The 23,108-nt window shown below is 39.9% G+C and overlaps 2 protein-coding genes across 13 annotated transcripts; both read left to right on the forward strand.

Moving 5' to 3' along the window:
* The first annotated feature begins 796 nt into the window (after positions 1–796).
* Positions 797–22,907, forward strand: LOC108018232 (beta-glucuronidase). 12 transcript variants are annotated; one of them, XM_017085755.4, is made up of 9 exons: positions 797–1,085; positions 8,879–9,282; positions 9,399–9,711; positions 9,808–10,345; positions 10,406–10,549; positions 10,612–10,696; positions 10,752–10,928; positions 11,115–11,253; positions 11,319–11,694. In XM_017085755.4, exons 1-9 carry the CDS (start codon positions 1,082–1,084, stop codon positions 11,483–11,485), a joined length of 1,971 nt encoding a protein of 656 aa, XP_016941244.2. In that variant the 5' UTR covers positions 797–1,081; the 3' UTR covers positions 11,486–11,694. The 12 variants fall into 12 exon arrangements, with proteins under 12 accessions (XP_016941244.2, XP_070851074.1, XP_016941243.2 ...); XM_070994973.1 differs by lacking the exons at positions 8,879–9,282; positions 9,399–9,711; positions 9,808–10,345; ... (3 more) ...; positions 11,115–11,253; positions 11,319–11,694 and adding exons at positions 20,071–20,474; positions 20,591–20,903; positions 21,021–21,558; ... (3 more) ...; positions 22,328–22,466; positions 22,532–22,907 and having other exon boundaries at positions 798–1,085; XM_017085754.4 differs by lacking the exon at positions 797–1,085 and adding an exon at positions 2,922–3,056.
* On the forward strand, positions 14,284–17,316 carry LOC139352537 (beta-glucuronidase-like). The gene is made up of 9 exons (XM_070994970.1): positions 14,284–14,425; positions 14,501–14,904; positions 15,021–15,333; positions 15,430–15,967; positions 16,028–16,171; positions 16,234–16,318; positions 16,374–16,550; positions 16,737–16,875; positions 16,941–17,316. The coding sequence occupies exons 1-9, from the start codon at positions 14,299–14,301 to the stop codon at positions 17,105–17,107; spliced, it is 2,094 nt and encodes a 697-aa protein (XP_070851071.1). The 5' UTR covers positions 14,284–14,298; the 3' UTR covers positions 17,108–17,316.
* Positions 22,908–23,108: the final 201 nt, after the last annotated feature.

Genomic DNA, 23,108 nt, shown 5'->3' on the forward strand with positions numbered 1-23,108 from the left:
TCTCTCTCGCACCGAGGCCGAGGCCACCGACTAAAGCGTTTTCTCTTCTTGGTACATACTTAAATTTATCAAGATAATATTATAACTAAGAGTTAAATGGAAGCGACTTAGTTAATTTAGCGACTAGTATTAGAATTTAATTTTTGTATTACGAAAAATGTAGTTGTGTTGTTTTTTTTACTCTGGAATTATATATGTATGTATGTACTTTGTACATTTGCAGTAAATAGCGCGACGGAGTTTTCGGAACCCATAACATTTAACGTGGGTGGATTAAGCAGAAAATAAATAAAATATTAAATATATGGACCCCGAAACGAATGTAATTTGAGGAGCTATTTACATGTCTACCCTCTGAAAAATACCATTTATTGTCCTTTTTTTAGTTAAATGCCTTGCCGTGCCACACTGCCAATACCCAACTTCGTTCCAAAAATGGTTCAGATCGGACCATTCTTAAAAAATATATAATCAATAATCGACGTTAGGTGGCGTAGAGTGCAATCTTGGGAACAGTCGCTTTGCTGCTTGCATATCTCCATCTTCATCGCAGTCCCCTTAGATAAGTATAGGGTATCTGATAGGCAGGTCATAGAATATAGTGGTTTGTCTTATGTTTATTTTGATTCTTAGAATTATAGGTAGAGTTTATTTTTTCCTAGTTATCGCTGCACTTTTTGAAATTACCGCCCAAGGGGGACATCAAATTTGAGCAAGCCGTTCTCTCATGCGCTGCTATTTGCAGCGAATCTACAGCATATATTTAACAGTAGATTCAAAGCTTCGCAACAGTCTGAGTTTGAACTCGACTTGGCTCACAGTGCTCGTGATTTTAGTCGCATCAAAATCAGCGGTGCGCCGGTTTCGTATTGCGGTTATCATTTAGTTTGTTTGTTTAATTACCGGCAGAACGCTTAAAACGATTATAAATAGCCGCGAAATGACTGCTAAGTCTTAACCAGTAGTGGTCGGGCTTTAATTACTATCGAATAGTTCCTAAGTGCACAAAACTGCCGGAGTTTAATTATAACCTCACAGAAACATCCATCATCGTCCGGAATCCTGCACGGAATATTCGAAAATGGGTAAACTCCTTTATTTATATTTACTGTCGGTGACATTTTCACTTTCATCGGTCGCCCATTGATTCTTTTCTTTGCTTTAGGCCTGCTTTTGTGGGCCGGGCCTTGAAAGTGAAAGCCAAACGAAAGGAAAATGGCAATAGGCGTGGGTACATTCCATCTATACCCTATTAACACTTGGAGGTGCGATATTTAGTGGGCTATCATTGTTTATTGTTTAACAGTGGATAGTTATAGATTTTAGGATAATACATTTGGCGTATTATGTTTAAATTTCAGTTATTGTATCGATTTTCATTATTTGAGCAATTAAATTTAAAATAAAATTATTTTAATCTATATTTGGTTATTTGACGAATATATCTTAAATTCATTTTATTTGTTGACCTTCTAAATTGTATTGGCTTTGGATGTCTGTCAAGGTGAGATGATTAGATATCAATTCGCACTTATGTTCTTTGTTTAAAGGTCTTTACCCTCGCAGAAAAATACCCCTCCTTTCTAATACAGTTTGTCTTTTTAATAAATCTACTGATGAGGGCAAAAGTATTTCCAGTGACGTTCTAATCTTCTCAGTTTATGATAACCTTTGTTTGGACCCAATGTGTAAAGCTAATTTGTTTTTGATGGGGTGTGCTCATAAAATGTACTATAGATGCATAATAAATAACTTGCTAAATTTGTTTACATTATCTATGGAATTCAAATCAAGCTATACTTTCTAAATGTACTATGGAATATTTTATATTCGCAATTGGATTACCAGCTAACCCATCAAAGTATGTCAACCTATTTCTAGGGGAGTAAGAACTTCCGCATTTCGTTCCCAATCAAGACTAATTAAACTCCACTTCGAGACCAGGCCAGCAACACATAATTGAAACTTAGTCCCTCCTCCCAGTCCTCCGACCTCTCTTAGTCCGTACAGTCAAGCGTGGCTAACGTGATTAAAGCATATTGATCTTAACACAATGTTTTGCATTTTTATGAAGTTTTATATACTACGTTATCATTGAATACGAATGAGAACGTTGGGTCGTAATATGCGACATTTAAGATGTAAGAACAGGGTAAAAATATTTTAATATTTTGCGGGGAGATATTTTTTAAAATTATTTTGTCTTGTTTTTGAATGTACCACTTTTGCTATATTTCTGTGGTTTTCGCAAAGTTTAAAGATGTTCTAATCCGAGTTACGCTCAGAGATTAAGTCCGCAGTTATTCGAATCCGGCTCTGAAATTTTTCTATCTACTTGGAGATTTATCGTTCTGGTGTTTTTTTTATTATTGAATAAGTTCAAAAGATAAAGATTGGGGATTTACAATTGTATTGTATATTTTTTTAATAAACAACAAGGCAATGTGTTTTTTAACAAATTTAGGAGATAAGGATTGGGAATTTTCAATTTTATTGTGGTTTATTGTTTATTTACTTAGATTGTATTAGATTTTGGAACTAGAAATGAAAATTTAGAAGCTGGACTGTAGCTGCGGCTCGATTCGTTGACCCCGAATGACGAGTGCTTCGGATTTGGAACAAGCGGCTTGGGCATCGGCTTCGGCTGTGGCTCATCGGGGTGAGAGGTGGTCAGGGGGTGGGCTTAATTAGGGGCACATTCAGTGCAGTGGCGGTGCGTGTCTTCCTATAGCCACCCCTTACCCCCCAAACCTCACCCCCCACCCACCTAAACCCCTTAACCCCCAACCCTTCGACCTTTGCCGCCGGCAAGTCGCAAGCGGTCGCAATTGCCTTGCCCACTAATGGCACATCCGCCATGGGCTTCCGCGGATCCGGACTCGGATTCCGAATCCGATTCCTAGTCGGATTCAGTTATCGCGCAGCGCTGAACGTAGCCGCAAGAAACCGGCTCTCTCCGGCGAACAAGTACGCGCGGATAGTTGGGATCTGAAATCTCCGGGCAGTTGACATGCATTTGAAGATCCGTCTCACGTGTCGCAAATATGAAATTTGGGGTAAGCACATCGCAGTGGCCCCACCACTTGGCCCTGCTCCGGTTCTGGATAAATGTGTGTTCCAGCTCGGATAGGCTCGGTCGGTGTGGTGCGTCTGCTGCCCTCCATTCGACCGGTAATTCAGTGCGTAACGGTGCATCGCCCGCTGTGCCGGGCATTTTAATATCTGGAGTTTCGCTGGGGGCCTGGGGCCTTAAAAGCCCCAAGCGGCGCAAGTGCAACCTCAGTTGATTTCGGTGAGCAGTAGAAGTGGGTGTCGAATCGCAGCAGGATAGTGATAGCCAATCGCCATGTGTAAGCCAAGTGTCCCCATTGGGAATCGAATAAATCATAGGAAGTGAAAAATAAACCTACAGAAGGGTTTGCCACTGAAACCATTACTTAAAACAGGAAAATTCAATAACCAAGGAATAAAAAGTTAAAAAAAATGATATTTTTAAAAACTATTCCATGTTATCAACTTTTTTTGTGCTAAACTATAACAATAAGTTAAGAAAAATCTATGGCGTACATACATTATTCAACGCAAAACCTAGAACTGTTTATCATGTTTCTCTAAAACAATGCAACATTGGTTGTGCAAGCAATGTAATCATCAGTTATGTCCCCTTCGCTAGAAAATGTACTTATTAATGCCATTGGATTGTCTAAATCAACCAGCAACAAAATAATAATCATTTTGATTAAATTTTTTCTCGAATTTTACTTAGTGAATTGGATAGAATTTCACTTAAATAACTTTGAAAATATCAACTTAAAAAGAAGTCAATGGAGTAAAAAAAAACAGATAAAATAAAAACAATTAAATAGAAATTAAAAATGTATAACAATTAAAAATATTAAAACAGGTTTATACTGAAACCAAAACCTAGAATTGTTTGAAATATTTTTCAAAAAGAAATCAAAGTCAATTGCTTACGCTGAATAATAAATAATTCGATTAACCAACTCACTTCATTCTTTTAAAATGGAACTTAAACTTTCTAAAACCGTTTTATACATAAATCAAGTTGAACTCTTAAATAAATTTATCAGTTGAAAAAATAGTCAAAATTTCTACCAATTAGGAAAGAGCATTAAAAGCTAGCTTTTATCCACAACTAAGCTGAATTTAACAGGAAGTCAACGGAATGAATCAAACCAGATAAAAACAGAACGATTTTTTGTTCTCCATTGAAATAAACAATGAGCACGTGTAGCTATTTAGGAACCTCAGCAGTTTTACATATTCGAATTGATTGAGGAATGGGAGGATTATCTTTACTTGCGATTGGTAAGATTACAAATCAATATCTAGAGAAAGTTAGCATGCCGGCGTTCGAAGCATGTTTATGTACGAACTGCATGTTATTTTAATATGCAAGTTATCTTATGTTTAGTCAAGCAATGTGATCATCTATAAAGAAGACTGACTTACCAGAATCTTTTAGAGTGTGCCATCCATTTATAAACCATTTAGTATATACTACTGTGTATGGTAAGGGTGATTTCTAAAATATAGAGGGGAAATCACAGAAGTCGCTTCAGCTCTAAGTCATGGAAAATTTATATTGATGCACATAAGAAACCCACGCTAAATAGGCTTAATGCGATTTCTTCGTCACCCCGGATATACATATTAATGTCAGAATGTTTAATATATTTATATGATTCACTAATATTATTTATTTTAGAAGAAACCTATTAATAGAAGGCATTACAAATGGAAACAGATATTGTTTCCAGAATGTTTCATGTAATTTTTGTGAATAAAAAATAATATATTTCATAATACAATTCCTTTCCGTATATGAACAGAAGACAATTTTTTTTAATGTCAATTTGCTATTATTCATATTAATTTTTTATTATTCATATCAAAACCACTCTGTACTACAAATATAAAGTTGACATTAATAATATTAATCTGACATACTTTTGAAAAATCAGTCTCAACCGCACTTAATGACTATATATTACAGGAGTGGAGAAGTAGGAACTGAAATTGATTTCAAAACATTATAAAACAATTTTATATTTAAAAAATTACAATATAATATTAAGTTGATATTCATTATATTTTGTTTTTGTGCAGAATAATTATTTAATATTATGTAATGTCCAAATTCAAATTTAGTTCATATAATCATAAAAGATAAACTAAATTCGAATTTGGATATTACCGGGCTATAAACCAATCGAATCTTATCGATCTGTAACATCGACCGTTGCACTTTCGAGGAGCTTTCCTCCGAGCTTTTTTCTTGTCCCCAAGAGACAGCTTTTGCGATTAGACAGCTGATTTAATGGGGTAAAACATGTGAGATGCGATAAATAAACGTAGGAAGTAGTTTCCCGGCCAGCGAACGTGAGAGAACGGGCCAAGTTCTCGGTGTTTTCTCGCTTGCATGCGTATTATGGGATTGTGGCGGTTTCTGAAATGTTCGTTCCGTTTATTTTTGCCTCTTGGAAAACGTGTTTAACTAGCAAAACAAAGTGCCGAACAATGCGTCCGTCATTTGCATTATAAAAAAACCAAAACAAAAGCCGAAACAAAAACAAAACTGAACCGAAACATGAATAAAGACAAAAACAAAAACGAAATTTGAGCAGAGAGCGATGACACACTATTTTAAATGTATCTGCATCTGAATCCGTAGTTGTAGTTGCTTTTCTGGGAGAGAGTGAAAGCTTTTTGCTGAGCACCTTGAAAGCTCGCTTCTCCGGTTTCGCCCTTTTGCTTTGTGCCGCTCGTTCGCATTGTTCGCTCTTTGTCTTGCCTATTGTCCTGATCGTGTTGTTGTCGCTGTTAATACGAAAAAAGTTTCCAATTCCGATTTCATTTCCGTTTCCCTTTCATTCGATTCTCTTCGTTCCGTTTCGTTTCGCCCGCCGACTTTGAAAATCGGATAAAACCATTGTCCAAGTGAGTATTATTTTCTCGGACTTGCGGTACTTACAGTTAACTAACTGTTAGCTTTGTAGAGCTTTTTTATTCTGGGAAATAAAAAAACTGATATGCGGGAACACAACATCAGAAGGCCGATAAGATATGCGAAGAATTGTTGTTTTTGGAAAAACCTATAAATGTATTTTACATTCAGTAGCTTATCTAAAATGGATTTTTTTTCAATGAAATTTTTTTTATATTCTTTGTCGGTACTTACGATTAAGAACAGAAAAGCATCAGATAAGAGTTATATTTGATTTTTATTTTAAAAGGCATACTGATAATTATATATATCGACTGACCTAAAAAAATGTTGCCACGCCCACTCGAACGCACACAAACTTCAAAAAATCGTAGATATGAACGCTAAAATCTCAGAAACTATCAAAGCTGTAGTTGGGGTTTCAAATTTAGATTCTAAAGCTTCTTACGCAGCGCAAATTTGTCACGAGAATATGCCACGTCCACTCCGCGGGATGTTTAAAGCATTTAGTTTATAAACTTTTGTATAAAAAATACAAAAAAACGTTAAAATGAAATTTACGGACACAAATTAGTAAACTCCTAACAATATCCAAAAAACATTTCATATCTTGACCTTTATTATAGTAAAAGGGTATACTAGATTCGTTGGAAAGTATGTAATAGGTAAAAGGAAGCGTTTTCGACCCCATAAAGTATATATATTCTTGATCAGGATCACTAGCCGAGTCGATCTAGCCATGTCCGTCTGTCCAATTGAGCGCTGTGATCTCGTAAACTATAAGAGCTAGAATGTTTGAAATTGGCATGCAGATTCTTGGCCTTCCTGCACAGCATGGTGCTAAGCCCACTAGGTGGCACTAAAAGAGAGGAAGATACATAGGTGGCGATAGGTAACGCTATAGGCTAGGTGTGTTAGTGAAAAAAAAGAGTTCCTTTAAGCATATCCATCCCTCTCGCACTCCCTTAAGCTGAGTAACTATAGCGGTTTCTCTTGTTTTTTATTGAATTTTGGCGAAAGTTAATTTAGTTGAAGTTCATTAAAACGGATGGGAACAAAGTCAAAATTAGCTATAGTATGAGTTTTTATTTATTTTTTGTGGTGTCCCAACTTAATATAAAAGATCTAGTGACCCATCTAATAGTTATTTTTTAATCGCGCCTTTTTGGCTCTCTAAAAAATTATAGTTCTGTCTTTCCAAACAACGTTTTTTTGGAGTTCATTTTTAAGCCAAAAAATCTACATATTTTAATTTTCATAAGTGAATTCCAAAACACCAGGGCGGAAACAAAAGTCTTTAAACTATCTTACCATTTCTAATCTTATCAATGAACATTTTAAGGCGTCTAATTCTTGAGCACTCCAACCAATTACTACTGTAATTACACTAGTTTACAAAACAAAATCGGCAAAATGCTTCACGATGGCGACCTTGTTCGGAATGTATGTCTTCGTCTCTTTACGTTTACCAAGCTTTTAAACTTTTTCTGGCGTTAGCAACAATATTGTCTAATGGAACTGTATGTTGTGTATTAAAAATCGAAAAGTGTTATATTAACAGACTAATGTGTACAAAGTTCAGTAGGCCTAAAAACATTTTTACCATGCAACCAATTTCGAGTACCATTTTTTAAATCAGGGAGCTTAACTTAATCGGATAACCAAGTTGTAATCTGGTGTTATCGTTACATTAAGCTAAAAAAGCGAACTCCATATAAGCTTATCTTGCGCAAATACAATTTTTCCTGAATAATATCGACTTAAAGTCGCTAACCGCTACTGTCAGAAAGTTTTGTATGTGTTGGTGTTAGTGAGCTTATTGAAGCTCCTTCGAAAATTCCTTCTTGACAAACTTCTGACTATCGCACATTTTCGTTATTTTATACTTTAAACAAGAGAACACGCTATAGTCGATGGCCTCGACTATTAGATACCCGTTACTCAGCTGAAGGGAGAGCGACAGGGATGGAGATATGCTTAAAGAAGCTCTGCTTTTTTCATTAACACACCTAGCGCCACCTATCTTCTTCTATAGCGCCACTTGGCCTACAGCCCCAACTAGCCTATAGCACCCCTAGCGGCTTGGTGGCGTATTAGTGATAACGTTTATTTGCATAGTGATTATTATTTGGTTATAACTTTTTAATGACTGTGCCGATTTCAATAATTTTTGGCATGTAGATAGGTATTTATAATAAAAACATGCGCTCATTTAAATTTTTACAAAATATTAAAAAATGTGTAATATTATAGTCCTTTGTGGGCGTCAAAGTGGACGTGGCACCTTGTGACAATCTTGTGCTGTGCAGGAAGCCCAAGAATCTACATGCCAAGTCCCAACACTCTAGCTCTTAGAGTTTCCGAGATATTAGCGCTCATACGGACAGACGGACATGGCTAGATCGACTCGCCTAGTGATCCTGATCAAGAATATATATACTGTATGGGGTCGGAAAAGCTTCCTTCTACATATTTCGTATTTTTCGACAAATCTATTATACCCCTTCTACGAGTAACGGGTACAAATATATTGGTTTTGCAATACTATCTTTTATGTTTATTTGTACTATGGGCTGATAAGCCAATGACAATCAATGATACCATTCATAAACTCTGTAGGGCTAGCTTCACTCCTATTTTGCTCGAATTGCACGTATTATTTGGCACTCTTTGACAAAAATTCACAGACAATTATTTTAGTAGCGAAAATGACTGATCAAGTTCAATATTTTCCAATTCTCCCACTTACCACGCGCATGTCTCTGTATAATCGCGTTTTTCCGCTTATCAGGAGGTGTAAATTTGTGATAGGCAAAATTATCACACCCATTATCGGTGTGTTATGTTTGGATCGATGTTTGTATAATATCTTAACACTCTGTTACACCCCGTATATCTATGTATTCGCAGCTCTGTCCTTCTTCTCCCTGGTCACTGGCCTTTACGTCCTGCACTTCTCCATAGCCCTGATCTTGGTCAACAAGGAGGTGCCCCAAACGCGTGGAATGCTTTATCCCAGGGAATCGGAGACGCGGGAGGTGCGATCTTTGGACGGCATCTGGAACTTTGTGAGGTCCGACCAGGCGAATCCCACGCAGGGAGTGCGGGATGAGTGGTATGCCAAAGAGCTGAGCCAGAGCAGGCCGACGATCCCGATGCCAGTGCCCGCCTCCTATAACGACATAACCACGGATAACTTGAGGGACCACGTGGGCACCGTGTGGTACGACCGGAAGTTCTTTGTGCCCCGCTCCTGGGCAAAGGACCAGAGGATCTGGCTGAGATTCGGCAGTGTGCATTATGAGGCTTATGTGGTGGGTATTTTATAGTCTATTTGATAGGTTTTTGGAAAATGGCTTAATATTTTGAATTTTGAAATAGATTACCTTGGTGAATCTCTAAGAAATTGACTATAAATAAATATTTTCAGTGGATCAATGGCCAGAAGGTAGTGAAGCACGAGATGGGTCACCTGCCCTTCGAGGCTGAGGTGACGGACCTCCTGAACTACGGGGCCGAGAACCGGATTACAGTGATGTGCGACAACGCTCTGATCCAGACGACTGTGCCGCAGGGCAGGATCACGGAAGTGCCCAACGATGGAGGGATGACCATCGTGCAGAGCTACACCTTCGACTTCTTCAACTATGCGGGGATCCACAGGAGCGTGCATCTGTACACCACGCCACGCACTTTTATCGAGGAGGTTGAGGTCACCACAAACCTTTCGGGGGATGCCAGTGGTAAGATTTTAGTGCCCAATATCAGGGGTTCCATCTATAGAATGGATTGGTAACCTCTCAAGATCTCTGTACTAACAATAACCCTCTTAATTACAGTTGGCGAGGTGTTTTATAGCGTTAGTGTGAATGGAAGCGCTGCCAACGAGGCGGATAATGTCCTGCAAATTCAGGCCAACCTGTACGATAAGGAAGGCAAATTGGTAGCCAATGCAACGTCAGACGGAAAACTGGGGGGCACGTTGCAAGTGAACCAGGTGAAACCGTGGTGGCCCTACCTAATGCACCCGGAACCCGGTTACCTGTACGAGCTGGAGATCAAACTGCTGGCGACCAATGAGGAGCTCTTGGATGTCTATCGGCTCAAAGTGGGCATACGCACTTTAAGTTGGAACAAAAAGCAGTTCCTGATAAACGGCAAGCCCGTTTATTTCCGTGGATTTGGTCGACACGAAGATGCGGATATCAGGGGTAAAGGTCTAGATAATGCCGTAATGGTTCGGGATTTCAACCTACTTAAATGGATTGGAGCGAATGCGTACCGCACCTCCCATTATCCCTATTCCGAGGAGTCCATGCAATTCGCGGATGAGCACGGAATCATGATCATCGACGAGTGTCCCAGTGTGGATACAGAGTTGAGTCATTTCCACTCCTCGGAGGAATTCTTACTGAAGCTGTTGTTCTCGTTTTTTAGAAACTTCAGCCAGGAGCTGCTGGGCAAGCATAAATCGTCGCTGGAACAGCTCATCCATAGAGATCGCAATCATCCGAGTGTTGTGATGTGGTCCATTGCCAATGAACCCCGAACTGGCAGCATGAGTGCGGACTCTTACTTCGAGTGGGTATCCTTTAACTAGATATTAATTTTCCAGAGACTAATATGATACTTATTCATTGAAGATTGGTGGCCAATTACACACGCTCGCTGGATAGTTCCCGACCCATTACGGCTGCCATTGCTGTTCCCCACACCCAGGACAAGGCGGTAAGTTAAGGTTGCATCAACTGCGGATCCTTTCTTATATAATTTTCCAACCCAGGGACGTTCTCTGGACATTATCAGCTTCAATCGCTATAATGCCTGGTATTCAAACACAGGACGGCTGGACATGGTTACCCAGAACGTGATCGACGAGGCCACCGCCTGGAACAAACATTACAACAAACCCATTATCATGTCTGAGTATGGAGCGGATACCCTGGAGGGTTTGCATATGGTAAGTTATCATAGAAGTATATACATATATAATAGTTTTTAAAATAAAACGCCTATTTCGGCTTGAAAAACGGCATCTAGAAATGCATTTTTTACCCGATTGTAATCCCTTTTGGATTGTTCAATAAATACATTATTTTTAAACAAAGTTAGGTAATCTATTAATTATATCTCTTTGTTCTTTCAGCAACCAGCTTATGTGTGGTCGGAGGAATTCCAGACAGAGGTGTTTTCCCGTCATTTTAAGGCCTTTGACGAGCTGCGCAAGAAAGGATGGTTTATTGGCGAGTTTGTGTGGAACTTTGCCGACTTCAAGACAGCTCAAAGTGGGTGTTTCTTAATTTGATAGTCATTTTAAGTATTACATTTAAAATCATACTTTTAAATTCAGGCTATACCCGCGTGGGCGGCAATAAAAAGGGCGTATTTACCCGCGCCCGTCAACCCAAAGCGGCTGCCCATCTCCTCCGGAAGAGATACTTTGCCTTGGGCAGGGACTTGGACCAATGCAACTTCCCGGACGATCTCTTCACCTACATCGCCGACTTGATATCCTAATGGATAGGGGATACCATCCCCAGTAGTTGGCCGCTGTAAATAAGCTTGTTCGTTAAGGAAAATAGTATTCTTGGATACTGCCATCAGCATTTTCCCCAATTTCCATTCCGCTGCATTGCCCTGTAAAATATTTTATGAATAGCTCCAAATGATTGTATTTTTGTATGTATTTGTAAGCGTAAGATAATAAATGAAAGTGCATTATTTAATTTTATGGTCGTATAATATTTACTTAAGAAATTGTTAGCTGACTGGATTTAAACTGCGTTATATTTATTATGCAAGCAGAAAATGTTTCATGTTTCCCATTCAAGAAATAGGTTTTTCGTTTCATATAACACAGTAGTACTGCGAGAGTAATTATAACGTTTACAATTTATTTCAACTCTGTATAACACTCGTAGAATTCTGGTTGATTTAAAGATAAATGTGTTAGGCGCCCAACTATCGATAAGTAACGATAAAAAGTTTACAAACGGTTATCGATTGTAAAGTATAGGATAACATGTAAGCTGGCAACACCGCATTGTAAACCGCGCTTTTCGAATTTGGAACAACTTTGGCTTGTGAGCTTTTATTAAGATTTAGTACCCTGAAGATAATAACTTGTACCTTGAGACAAACTAAAAAATCAATAAAAACTTTCTCAAATGCACTCCCAACTTATAAAAACTAATTATTTATGTTTGCTTTATAAAGTTTAGTAAGTCTTAGCTTAGTTTCCCATTATTATACCCGTTACTCGTAGAGTAAAAGGGTATACTAGATTCGTCGGAAAGTATGTAACAGGCAGAAGGAAGCGTTTCCGACCCCACAAAGTGTATATATTCTTGATCAGGATCACTAGCCGAGTCGATCTAGCCATGTCCGTCTGTCCAATTAAGCGCTGTGATCTCGTAAACTATAAGAGCTAGAATGTTTGAATTTGGCATGCAGATTCTTGGCCTTCCTGCACAGCATGGTGCCCACTAGGTGGCACTAAAAGAGAGGAAGATAGGTAACGCTATAGGCTAGGTGTGTTAGTGAAAAAGAAGAGTTCCTTTAAGCATATCCATCCCTCTCGCACTACCTTAAGCTGAGTAACTATAGCGGTTTCTCTTGTTTTTTATTGAATTTTGGCGAAAGTTAATTTAGTTGAAGTTCATTAAAACGGATGGGAACAAAGTCAAAATTAGCTATAGTATGAGTTTTTATTTATTTTTTGTGGTGTCCCAACTTAATATAAAAGATCTAGTGACCCATCTAATAGTTATTTTTTAATCGCGCCTTTTTGGCTCTCTAAAAAATTATAGTTCTGTCTTTCCAAACAACGTTTTTTTGGAGTTCATTTTTAAGCCAAAAAATCTACATATTTTAATTTTCATAAGTGAATTCCAAAACACCAGGGCGGAAACAAAAGTCTTTAAACTATCTTACCATTTCTAATCTTATCAATGAACATTTTAAGGCGTCTAATTCTTGAGCACTCCAACCAATTACTACTGTAATTACACTAGTTTACAAAACAAAATCGGCAAAATGCTTCACGATGGCGACCTTGTTCGGAATGTATGTCTTCGTCTCTTTACGTTTACCAAGCTTTTAAACTTTTTCTGGCGTTAGCAACAATATTGTCTAATGGAACTGTATGTTGTGTATTAAAAATCGAAAAGTGTTATATTAACAGACTAATGTGTACAAAGTTCAGTAGGCCTAAAAACATTTTTACCATGCAACCAATTTCGAGTACCATTTTTTAAATCAGGGAGCTTAACTTAATCGGATAACCAAGTTGTAATCTGGTGTTATCGTTACATTAAGCTAAAAAAGCGAACTCCATATAAGCTTATCTTGCGCAAATACAATTTTTCCTGAATAATATCGACTTAAAGTCGCTAACCGCTACTGTCAGAAAGTTTTGTATGTGTTGGTGTTAGTGAGCTTATTGAAGCTCCTTCGAAAATTCCTTCTTGACAAACTTCTGACTATCGCACATTTTCGTTATTTTATACTTTAAACAAGAGAACACGCTATAGTCGATGGCCTCGACTATTAGATACCCGTTACTCAGCTGAAGGGAGAGCGACAGGGATGGAGATATGCTTAAAGAAGCTCTGCTTTTTTCATTAACACACCTAGCGCCACCTATCTTCTTCTATAGCGCCACTTGGCCTACAGCCCCAACTAGCCTATAGCACCCCTAGCGGCTTGGTGGCGTATTAGTGATAACGTTTATTTGCATAGTGATTATTATTTGGTTATAACTTTTTAATGACTGTGCCGATTTCAATAATTTTTGGCATGTAGATAGGTATTTATAATAAAAACATGCGCTCATTTAAATTTTTACAAAATATTAAAAAATGTGTAATATTATAGTCCTTTGTGGGCGTCAAAGTGGACGTGGCACCTTGTGACAATCTTGTGCTGTGCAGGAAGCCCAAGAATCTACATGCCAAGTCCCAACACTCTAGCTCTTAGAGTTTCCGAGATATTAGCGCTCATACGGACAGACGGACATGGCTAGATCGACTCGCCTAGTGATCCTGATCAAGAATATATATACTGTATGGGGTCGGAAAAGCTTCCTTCTACATATTTCGTATTTTTCGACAAATCTATTATACCCCTTCTACGAGTAACGGGTACAAATATATTGGTTTTGCAATACTATCTTTTATGTTTATTTGTACTATGGGCTGATAAGCCAATGACAATCAATGATACCATTCATAAACTCTGTAGGGCTAGCTTCACTCCTATTTTGCTCGAATTGCACGTATTATTTGGCACTCTTTGACAAAAATTCACAGACAATTATTTTAGTAGCGAAAATGACTGATCAAGTTCAATATTTTCCAATTCTCCCACTTACCACGCGCATGTCTCTGTATAATCGCGTTTTTCCGCTTATCAGGAGGTGTAAATTTGTGATAGGCAAAATTATCACACCCATTATCGGTGTGTTATGTTTGGATCGATGTTTGTATAATATCTTAACACTCTGTTACACCCCGTATATCTATGTATTCGCAGCTCTGTCCTTCTTCTCCCTGGTCACTGGCCTTTACGTCCTGCACTTCTCCATAGCCCTGATCTTGGTCAACAAGGAGGTGCCCCAAACGCGTGGAATGCTTTATCCCAGGGAATCGGAGACGCGGGAGGTGCGATCTTTGGACGGCATCTGGAACTTTGTGAGGTCCGACCAGGCGAATCCCACGCAGGGAGTGCGGGATGAGTGGTATGCCAAAGAGCTGAGCCAGAGCAGGCCGACGATCCCGATGCCAGTGCCCGCCTCCTATAACGACATAACCACGGATAACTTGAGGGACCACGTGGGCACCGTGTGGTACGACCGGAAGTTCTTTGTGCCCCGCTCCTGGGCAAAGGACCAGAGGATCTGGCTGAGATTCGGCAGTGTGCATTATGAGGCTTATGTGGTGGGTATTTTATAGTCTATTTGATAGGTTTTTGGAAAATGGCTTAATATTTTGAATTTTGAAATAGATTACCTTGGTGAATCTCTAAGAAATTGACTATAAATAAATATTTTCAGTGGATCAATGGCCAGAAGGTAGTGAAGCACGAGATGGGTCACCTGCCCTTCGAGGCTGAGGTGACGGACCTCCTGAACTACGGGGCCGAGAACCGGATTACAGTGATGTGCGACAACGCTCTGATCCAGACGACTGTGCCGCAGGGCAGGATCACGGAAGTGCCCAACGATGGAGGGATGACCATCGTGCAGAGCTACACCTTCGACTTCTTCAACTATGCGGGGATCCACAGGAGCGTGCATCTGTACACCACGCCACGCACTTTTATCGAGGAGGTTGAGGTCACCACAAACCTTTCGGGGGATGCCAGTGGTAAGATTTTAGTGCCCAATATCAGGGGTTCCATCTATAGAATGGATTGGTAACCTCTCAAGATCTCTGTACTAACAATAACCCTCTTAATTACAGTTGGCGAGGTGTTTTATAGCGTTAGTGTGAATGGAAGCGCTGCCAACGAGGCGGATAATGTCCTGCAAATTCAGGCCAACCTGTACGATAAGGAAGGCAAATTGGTAGCCAATGCAACGTCAGACGGAAAACTGGGGGGCACGTTGCAAGTGAACCAGGTGAAACCGTGGTGGCCCTACCTAATGCACCCGGAACCCGGTTACCTGTACGAGCTGGAGATCAAACTGCTGGCGACCAATGAGGAGCTCTTGGATGTCTATCGGCTCAAAGTGGGCATACGCACTTTAAGTTGGAACAAAAAGCAGTTCCTGATAAACGGCAAGCCCGTTTATTTCCGTGGATTTGGTCGACACGAAGATGCGGATATCAGGGGTAAAGGTCTAGATAATGCCGTAATGGTTCGGGATTTCAACCTACTTAAATGGATTGGAGCGAATGCGTACCGCACCTCCCATTATCCCTATTCCGAGGAGTCCATGCAATTCGCGGATGAGCACGGAATCATGATCATCGACGAGTGTCCCAGTGTGGATACAGAGTTGAGTCATTTCCACTCCTCGGAGGAATTCTTACTGAAGCTGTTGTTCTCGTTTTTTAGAAACTTCAGCCAGGAGCTGCTGGGCAAGCATAAATCGTCGCTGGAACAGCTCATCCATAGAGATCGCAATCATCCGAGTGTTGTGATGTGGTCCATTGCCAATGAACCCCGAACTGGCAGCATGAGTGCGGACTCTTACTTCGAGTGGGTATCCTTTAACTAGATATTAATTTTCCAGAGACTAATATGATACTTATTCATTGAAGATTGGTGGCCAATTACACACGCTCGCTGGATAGTTCCCGACCCATTACGGCTGCCATTGCTGTTCCCCACACCCAGGACAAGGCGGTAAGTTAAGGTTGCATCAACTGCGGATCCTTTCTTATATAATTTTCCAACCCAGGGACGTTCTCTGGACATTATCAGCTTCAATCGCTATAATGCCTGGTATTCAAACACAGGACGGCTGGACATGGTTACCCAGAACGTGATCGACGAGGCCACCGCCTGGAACAAACATTACAACAAACCCATTATCATGTCTGAGTATGGAGCGGATACCCTGGAGGGTTTGCATATGGTAAGTTATCATAGAAGTATATACATATATAATAGTTTTTAAAATAAAACGCCTATTTCGGCTTGAAAAACGGCATCTAGAAATGCATTTTTTACCCGATTGTAATCCCTTTTGGATTGTTCAATAAATACATTATTTTTAAACAAAGTTAGGTAATCTATTAATTATATCTCTTTGTTCTTTCAGCAACCAGCTTATGTGTGGTCGGAGGAATTCCAGACAGAGGTGTTTTCCCGTCATTTTAAGGCCTTTGACGAGCTGCGCAAGAAAGGATGGTTTATTGGCGAGTTTGTGTGGAACTTTGCCGACTTCAAGACAGCTCAAAGTGGGTGTTTCTTAATTTGATAGTCATTTTAAGTATTACATTTAAAATCATACTTTTAAATTCAGGCTATACCCGCGTGGGCGGCAATAAAAAGGGCGTATTTACCCGCGCCCGTCAACCCAAAGCGGCTGCCCATCTCCTCCGGAAGAGATACTTTGCCTTGGGCAGGGACTTGGACCAATGCAACTTCCCGGACGATCTCTTCACCTACATCGCCGACTTGATATCCTAATGGATAGGGGATACCATCCCCAGTAGTTGGCCGCTGTAAATAAGCTTGTTCGTTAAGGAAAATAGTATTCTTGGATACTGCCATCAGCATTTTCCCCAATTTCCATTCCGCTGCATTGCCCTGTAAAATATTTTATGAATAGCTCCAAATGATTGTATTTTTGTATGTATTTGTAAGCGTAAGATAATAAATGAAAGTGCATTATTTAATTTTATGGTCGTATAATATTTACTTAAGAAATTGTTAGCTGACTGGATTTAAACTGCGTTATATTTATTATGCAAGCAGAAAATGTTTCATGTTTCCCATTCAAGAAATAGGTTTTTCGTTTCATATAACACAGTAGTACTGCGAGAGTAATTATAACGTTTACAATTTATTTCAACTCTGTATAACACTCGTAGAATTCTGGTTGATTTAAAGATAAATGTGTTAGGCGCCCAACTATCGATAAGTAACGATAAAAAGTTTACAAACGGTTATCGATTGTAAAGTATAGGATAACATGTAAGCTGGCAACACCGCATTGTAAACCGCGCTTTTCGAATTTGGAACAACTTTGGCTTGTGAGCTTTTATTAAGATTTAGTACCCTGAAGATAATAACTTGTACCTTGAGACAAACTAAAAAATCAATAAAAACTTTCTCAAATGCACTCCCAACTTATAAAAACTAATTATTTATGTTTGCTTTATAAAGTTTAGTAAGTCTTAGCTTAGTTTCCCATTATTATACCCGTTACTCGTAGAGTAAAAGGGTATACTAGATTCGTCGGAAAGTATGTAACAGGCAGAAGGAAGCGTTTCCGACCCCACAAAGTGTATATATTCTTGATCAGGATCACTAGCCGAGTCGATCTAGCCATGTCCGTCTGTCCAATTGAGCGCTGTGATCTCGTAAACTATAAGAGCTAGAATGTTTGAATTTGGCATGCAGATTCTTGGCCTTCCTGCACAGCATGGTGCCCACTAGGTGGCACTAAAAGAGAGGAAGATAGGTAACGCTATAGGCTAGGTGTGTTAGTGAAAAAGAAGAGTTCCTTTAAGCATATCCATCCCTCTCGCACTACCTTAAGCTGAGTAACTATAGCGGTTTCTCTTGTTTTTTATTGAATTTTGGCGAAAGTTAATTTAGTTGAAGTTCATTAAAACGGATGGGAACAAAGTCAAAATTAGCTATAGTATGAGTTTTTATTTATTTTTTGTGGTGTCCCAACTTAATATAAAAGATCTAGTGATCTAATAGTTATTTTTTTAATCGCGCCTTTTTGGCTCTCTAAAAAATTATAGTTCTGTCTTTCCAAACAACGTTTTTTTGGGGTTCATTTTTAAGCCAAAAAATCTACATATTTTAATTTTCATAAGTGAATTCCAAAACACCAGGGCGGAAACAAAAGTCTTTAAACTATCTTACCATTTCTAATCTTATCAATGAACATTTTAAGGCGTCTAATTCTTGAGCACTCCAACCAATTACTACTGTAATTACACTAGTTTACAAAACAAAATCGGCAAAATGCTTCACGATGGCGACCTTGTTCGGAATGTATGTCTTCGTCTCTTTACGTTTACCAAGCTTTTAAACTTTTTCTGGCGTTAGCAACAATATTGTCTAATGGAACTGTATGTTGTGTATTAAAAATCGAAAAGTGTTATATTAACAGACTAATGTGTACAAAGTTCAGTAGGCCTAAAAACATTTTTACCATGCAACCAATTTCGAGTACCATTTTTTAAATCAGGGAGCTTAACTTAATCGGATAACCAAGTTGTAATCTGGTGTTATCGTTACATTAAGCTAAAAAAGCGAACTCCATATAAGCTTATCTTGCGCAAATACAATTTTTCCTGAATAATATCGACTTAAAGTCGCTAACCGCTACTGTCAGAAAGTTTTGTATGTGTTGGTGTTAGTGAGCTTATTGAAGCTCCTTCGAAAATTCCTTCTTGACAAACTTCTGACTATCGCACATTTTCGTTATTTTATACTTTAAACAAGAGAACACGCTATAGTCGATGGCCTCGACTATTAGATACCCGTTACTCAGCTGAAGGGAGAGCGACAGGGATGGAGATATGCTTAAAGAAGCTCTGCTTTTTTCATTAACACATCTAGCGCCACCTATCTTCTTCTTCTATAGCGCCACTTGGCCTGCAGCCCCAACTAGCCTATAGCACCCCTAGCGGCTTGGTGGCGTATTAGTGATAACGATTTCAATAATTTTTGGCATGTAGATAGGTATTTATAATAAAAACAAGCGCTCATTTAAATTTTTACAAAATATTAAAAAATGTGTAATATTATAGTCCTTTGTGGGCGTCAAAGTGGAGGTGGCACCTTGTGACAATCATGTGCTGTGCAGGAATCCCAAGAATCTACATGCCAAGTCCCAACACTCTAGCTCTTAGAGTTTCCGAGATATTAGCGCTCATACGGACAGACGGACATGGCTAGATCGACTCGCCTAGTGATCCTGATCAAGAATATATATACTGTATGGGGTCGGAAAAGCTTCCTTCTACATATTCCGTATTTTTCGACAAATCTATTATACCCCTTCTACGAGTAACGGGTACAAATATATTGGTTTTGCAATACTATCTTTTATGTTTATTTGTACTATGGGCTGATAAGCCAATGACAATCAATGATACCATTCATAAACTCTGTAGGGCTAGCTTCACTCCTATTTTGCTCGAATTGCACGTATTATTTGGCAGTCTTTGACAAAAATTCACAGACAATTATTTTAGTAGCGAAAATGACTGATCAAGTTCAATATTTCCCAATTCTCCCACTTACCACGCGCATGTCTCTGTATAATCGCGTTTTTCCGCTTATCAGGAGGTGTAAATTTGTGATAGGCAAAATTATCACACCCATTATCGGTGTGTTATGTTCGGACCGATTTTTGTATAATATCTTAACCCTCTGTTACACCCCGTATATCTATGTATCCGCAGCTCTATCCTTCTTCTCCCTGGTCACCGGCCTTTACGTCCTGCACTTCTCCATAGCCCTGATCTTGGTCAACAAGGAGGTGCCCCAAACGCGTGGAATGCTATATCCCAGGGAATCGGAGACGCGGGAGGTGCGATCTCTGGACGGGATCTGGAACTTTGTGAGGTCCGACCAGGCGAATCCCACGCAGGGAGTGCGGGATGAGTGGTATGCCAAAGAGCTGAGCCAGAGCAGGCCGACGATCCCGATGCCAGTGCCCGCCTCCTATAACGATATAACCACGGATAACTTGAGGGACCACGTGGGCACCGTGTGGTACGACCGGAAGTTCTTTGTGCCCCGCTCCTGGGCAAAGGACCAGAGGATCTGGCTGAGGTTCGGCAGTGTGCATTATGAAGCTTATGTGGTGGGTATTTTATAGTCTATTTGATAGATTTTCGGAAAATGGTTTAATATATTACATTTTTAAATAGTTTACCTTGGTGAATCTCTAAGAAATTGATTATATATTATTATTTTCAGTGGATCAACGGTCAGAAGGTAGTGAAGCACGAGATGGGTCATCTACCATTCGAGGCTGAGGTGACGGACCTCCTATACTACGGGGCCGAGAACCGGATTACAGTGATGTGCGACAACGCTCTGATCCAGACGACTGTGCCGCAGGGCAGGATCACGGAAGTGCCCAACGATGGAGGGATGACCATCGTGCAGAGCTACACCTTCGACTTCTTCAACTATGCGGGGATCCACAGGAGCGTGCATCTGTACACCACGCCACGCACTTTTATCGAGGAGGTTGAGGTCACCACAAACCTTTCGGGGGATGCCAGTGGTAAGATTTTAGAGTTTATTATCAGGGAATCCACCGAAATCTCCGGAATGGGTATTTCTTGATTCCATTAGTAACCTCTCAAGATCTCTGTACTAATAATAATCCTCTTAATTGCAGTTGGCGAGGTCTTTTATAGCGTTAGTGTGAATGGAAGCGCAGCCAACGAGGCGGATAATGTCCTGCAAATTCAGGCCAATTTGTACGACAAGGAAGGCAAATTGGTGGCCAATGCAACTTCGGACGGGAAACTGGGAGGCACCTTGCAAGTGAACCAAGTGAAACCGTGGTGGCCCTACCTAATGCACCCGGAACCCGGTTATCTGTACGAGCTGGAGATCAAACTGCTGGCGACCAACGAGGAGCTCCTGGATGTCTATCGGCTCAAAGTGGGCATACGCACTTTGAGTTGGAACAAAAAGCAGTTCCTGATCAACGGCAAGCCCGTTTATTTCCGTGGATTTGGGCGACACGAAGATGCGGATATCAGGGGTAAAGGTCTAGATAATGCCGTGATGGTTCGGGATTTCAACCTGCTTAAATGGATTGGAGCGAATTCGTACCGCACTTCCCATTATCCCTATTCCGAGGAGTCCATGCAGTTTGCGGATGAGCACGGAATTATGATCATCGACGAGTGTCCCAGTGTGGATACAGAGTTGAGTCATTCCCACTCCTCGGAGGAATTCTTACTGAAGCTGTTGTTCTCGTTTTTTAGAAACTTCAGCCAGGAGCTGCTGGGCAAGCATAAGTCGTCGCTGGAACAGCTCATCCATAGGGATCGCAATCATCCGAGTGTTGTGATGTGGTCCATTGCCAATGAACCCCGAACTGGCAGCATGAGTGCGGACTCGTACTTCGAGTGGGTATCCTTGAACTAGTTATTGATCTTCCAGTGACTAATGTAGTACTAAATCATTCCAGATTGGTGGCCAATTACACACGCTCGCTGGATAGTTCCCGACCCATTACGGCTGCCATTGCTGTTCCCCACACCCAGGACAAGGCGGTAAGTTAAGGTTGCATCAACTGCGGATCCTTTCTTATATAATTTTCCAACCCAGGGACGTTCTCTGGACATTATCAGCTTCAATCGCTATAATGCCTGGTATTCAAACACAGGACGGCTGGACATGGTTACCCAGAACGTGATCGACGAGGCCACCGCCTGGAACAAACATTACAACAAACCCATTATCATGTCTGAGTATGGAGCGGATACCCTGGAGGGTTTGCATATGGTAAGTTATCATAGAAGTATATACATATATAATAGTTTTTAAAATAAAACGCCTATTTCGGCTTGAAAAACGGCATCTAGAAATGCATTTTTTACCCGATTGTAATCCCTTTTGGATTGTTCAATAAATACATTATTTTTAAACAAAGTTAGGTAATCTATTAATTATATCTCTTTGTTCTTTCAGCAACCAGCTTATGTGTGGTCGGAGGAATTCCAGACAGAGGTGTTTTCCCGTCATTTTAAGGCCTTTGACGAGCTGCGCAAGAAAGGATGGTTTATTGGCGAGTTTGTGTGGAACTTTGCCGACTTCAAGACAGCTCAAAGTGGGTGTTTCTTAATTTGATAGTCATTTTAAGTAGTACATTTAAAATCATACTTTTAAATTCAGGCTATACCCGCGTGGGAGGCAATAAAAAGGGCGTATTCACCCGCTCCCGTCAACCCAAAGCGGCTGCCCATCTCCTCCGGAAGAGATACTTTGCCTTGGGCAGGGACTTGGACCAATGCAACTTCCCGGACGATCTCTTCACCTACATCGCCGACTTGATATCCTAATGGATAGGGGATACCATCCCCAGTAGTTGGCCGCTGTAAATAAGCTTGTTCGCCAAGGAAAATAGTATTCTTGGATACTGCCATCAGCATTTTCCCCAATTTCCATTCCGCTGCATTGCCCTGTAAAATATTTTATGAATAGCTCCAAATGATTGTATTTTTGTATGTATTTCTAAGCGTAAGATAATAAATGAAAGTGCATTATTTAATTTTATGGCCTTCTTACATTTGCTTAAAAAATCGCTACCTGACTGGATTTATAGTGCGATTGAGTCCTATTATGCAAGAAGAAAATTTTTGAAGCTTCGTATTTAAAAATAAGTTTTCTGGTACATATAACACAGTAGAATTGTAAGAGTACTTATTGCGTTTACAATTAATTTTCACACTACATAATACTCCTGGAACTC

The sequence above is a fragment of the Drosophila suzukii genome, chromosome 2R (genome assembly GCF_043229965.1).
Source record: "Drosophila suzukii chromosome 2R, CBGP_Dsuzu_IsoJpt1.0, whole genome shotgun sequence".
Classification (NCBI taxonomy): Eukaryota; Metazoa; Arthropoda; class Insecta; order Diptera; family Drosophilidae; genus Drosophila; species Drosophila suzukii.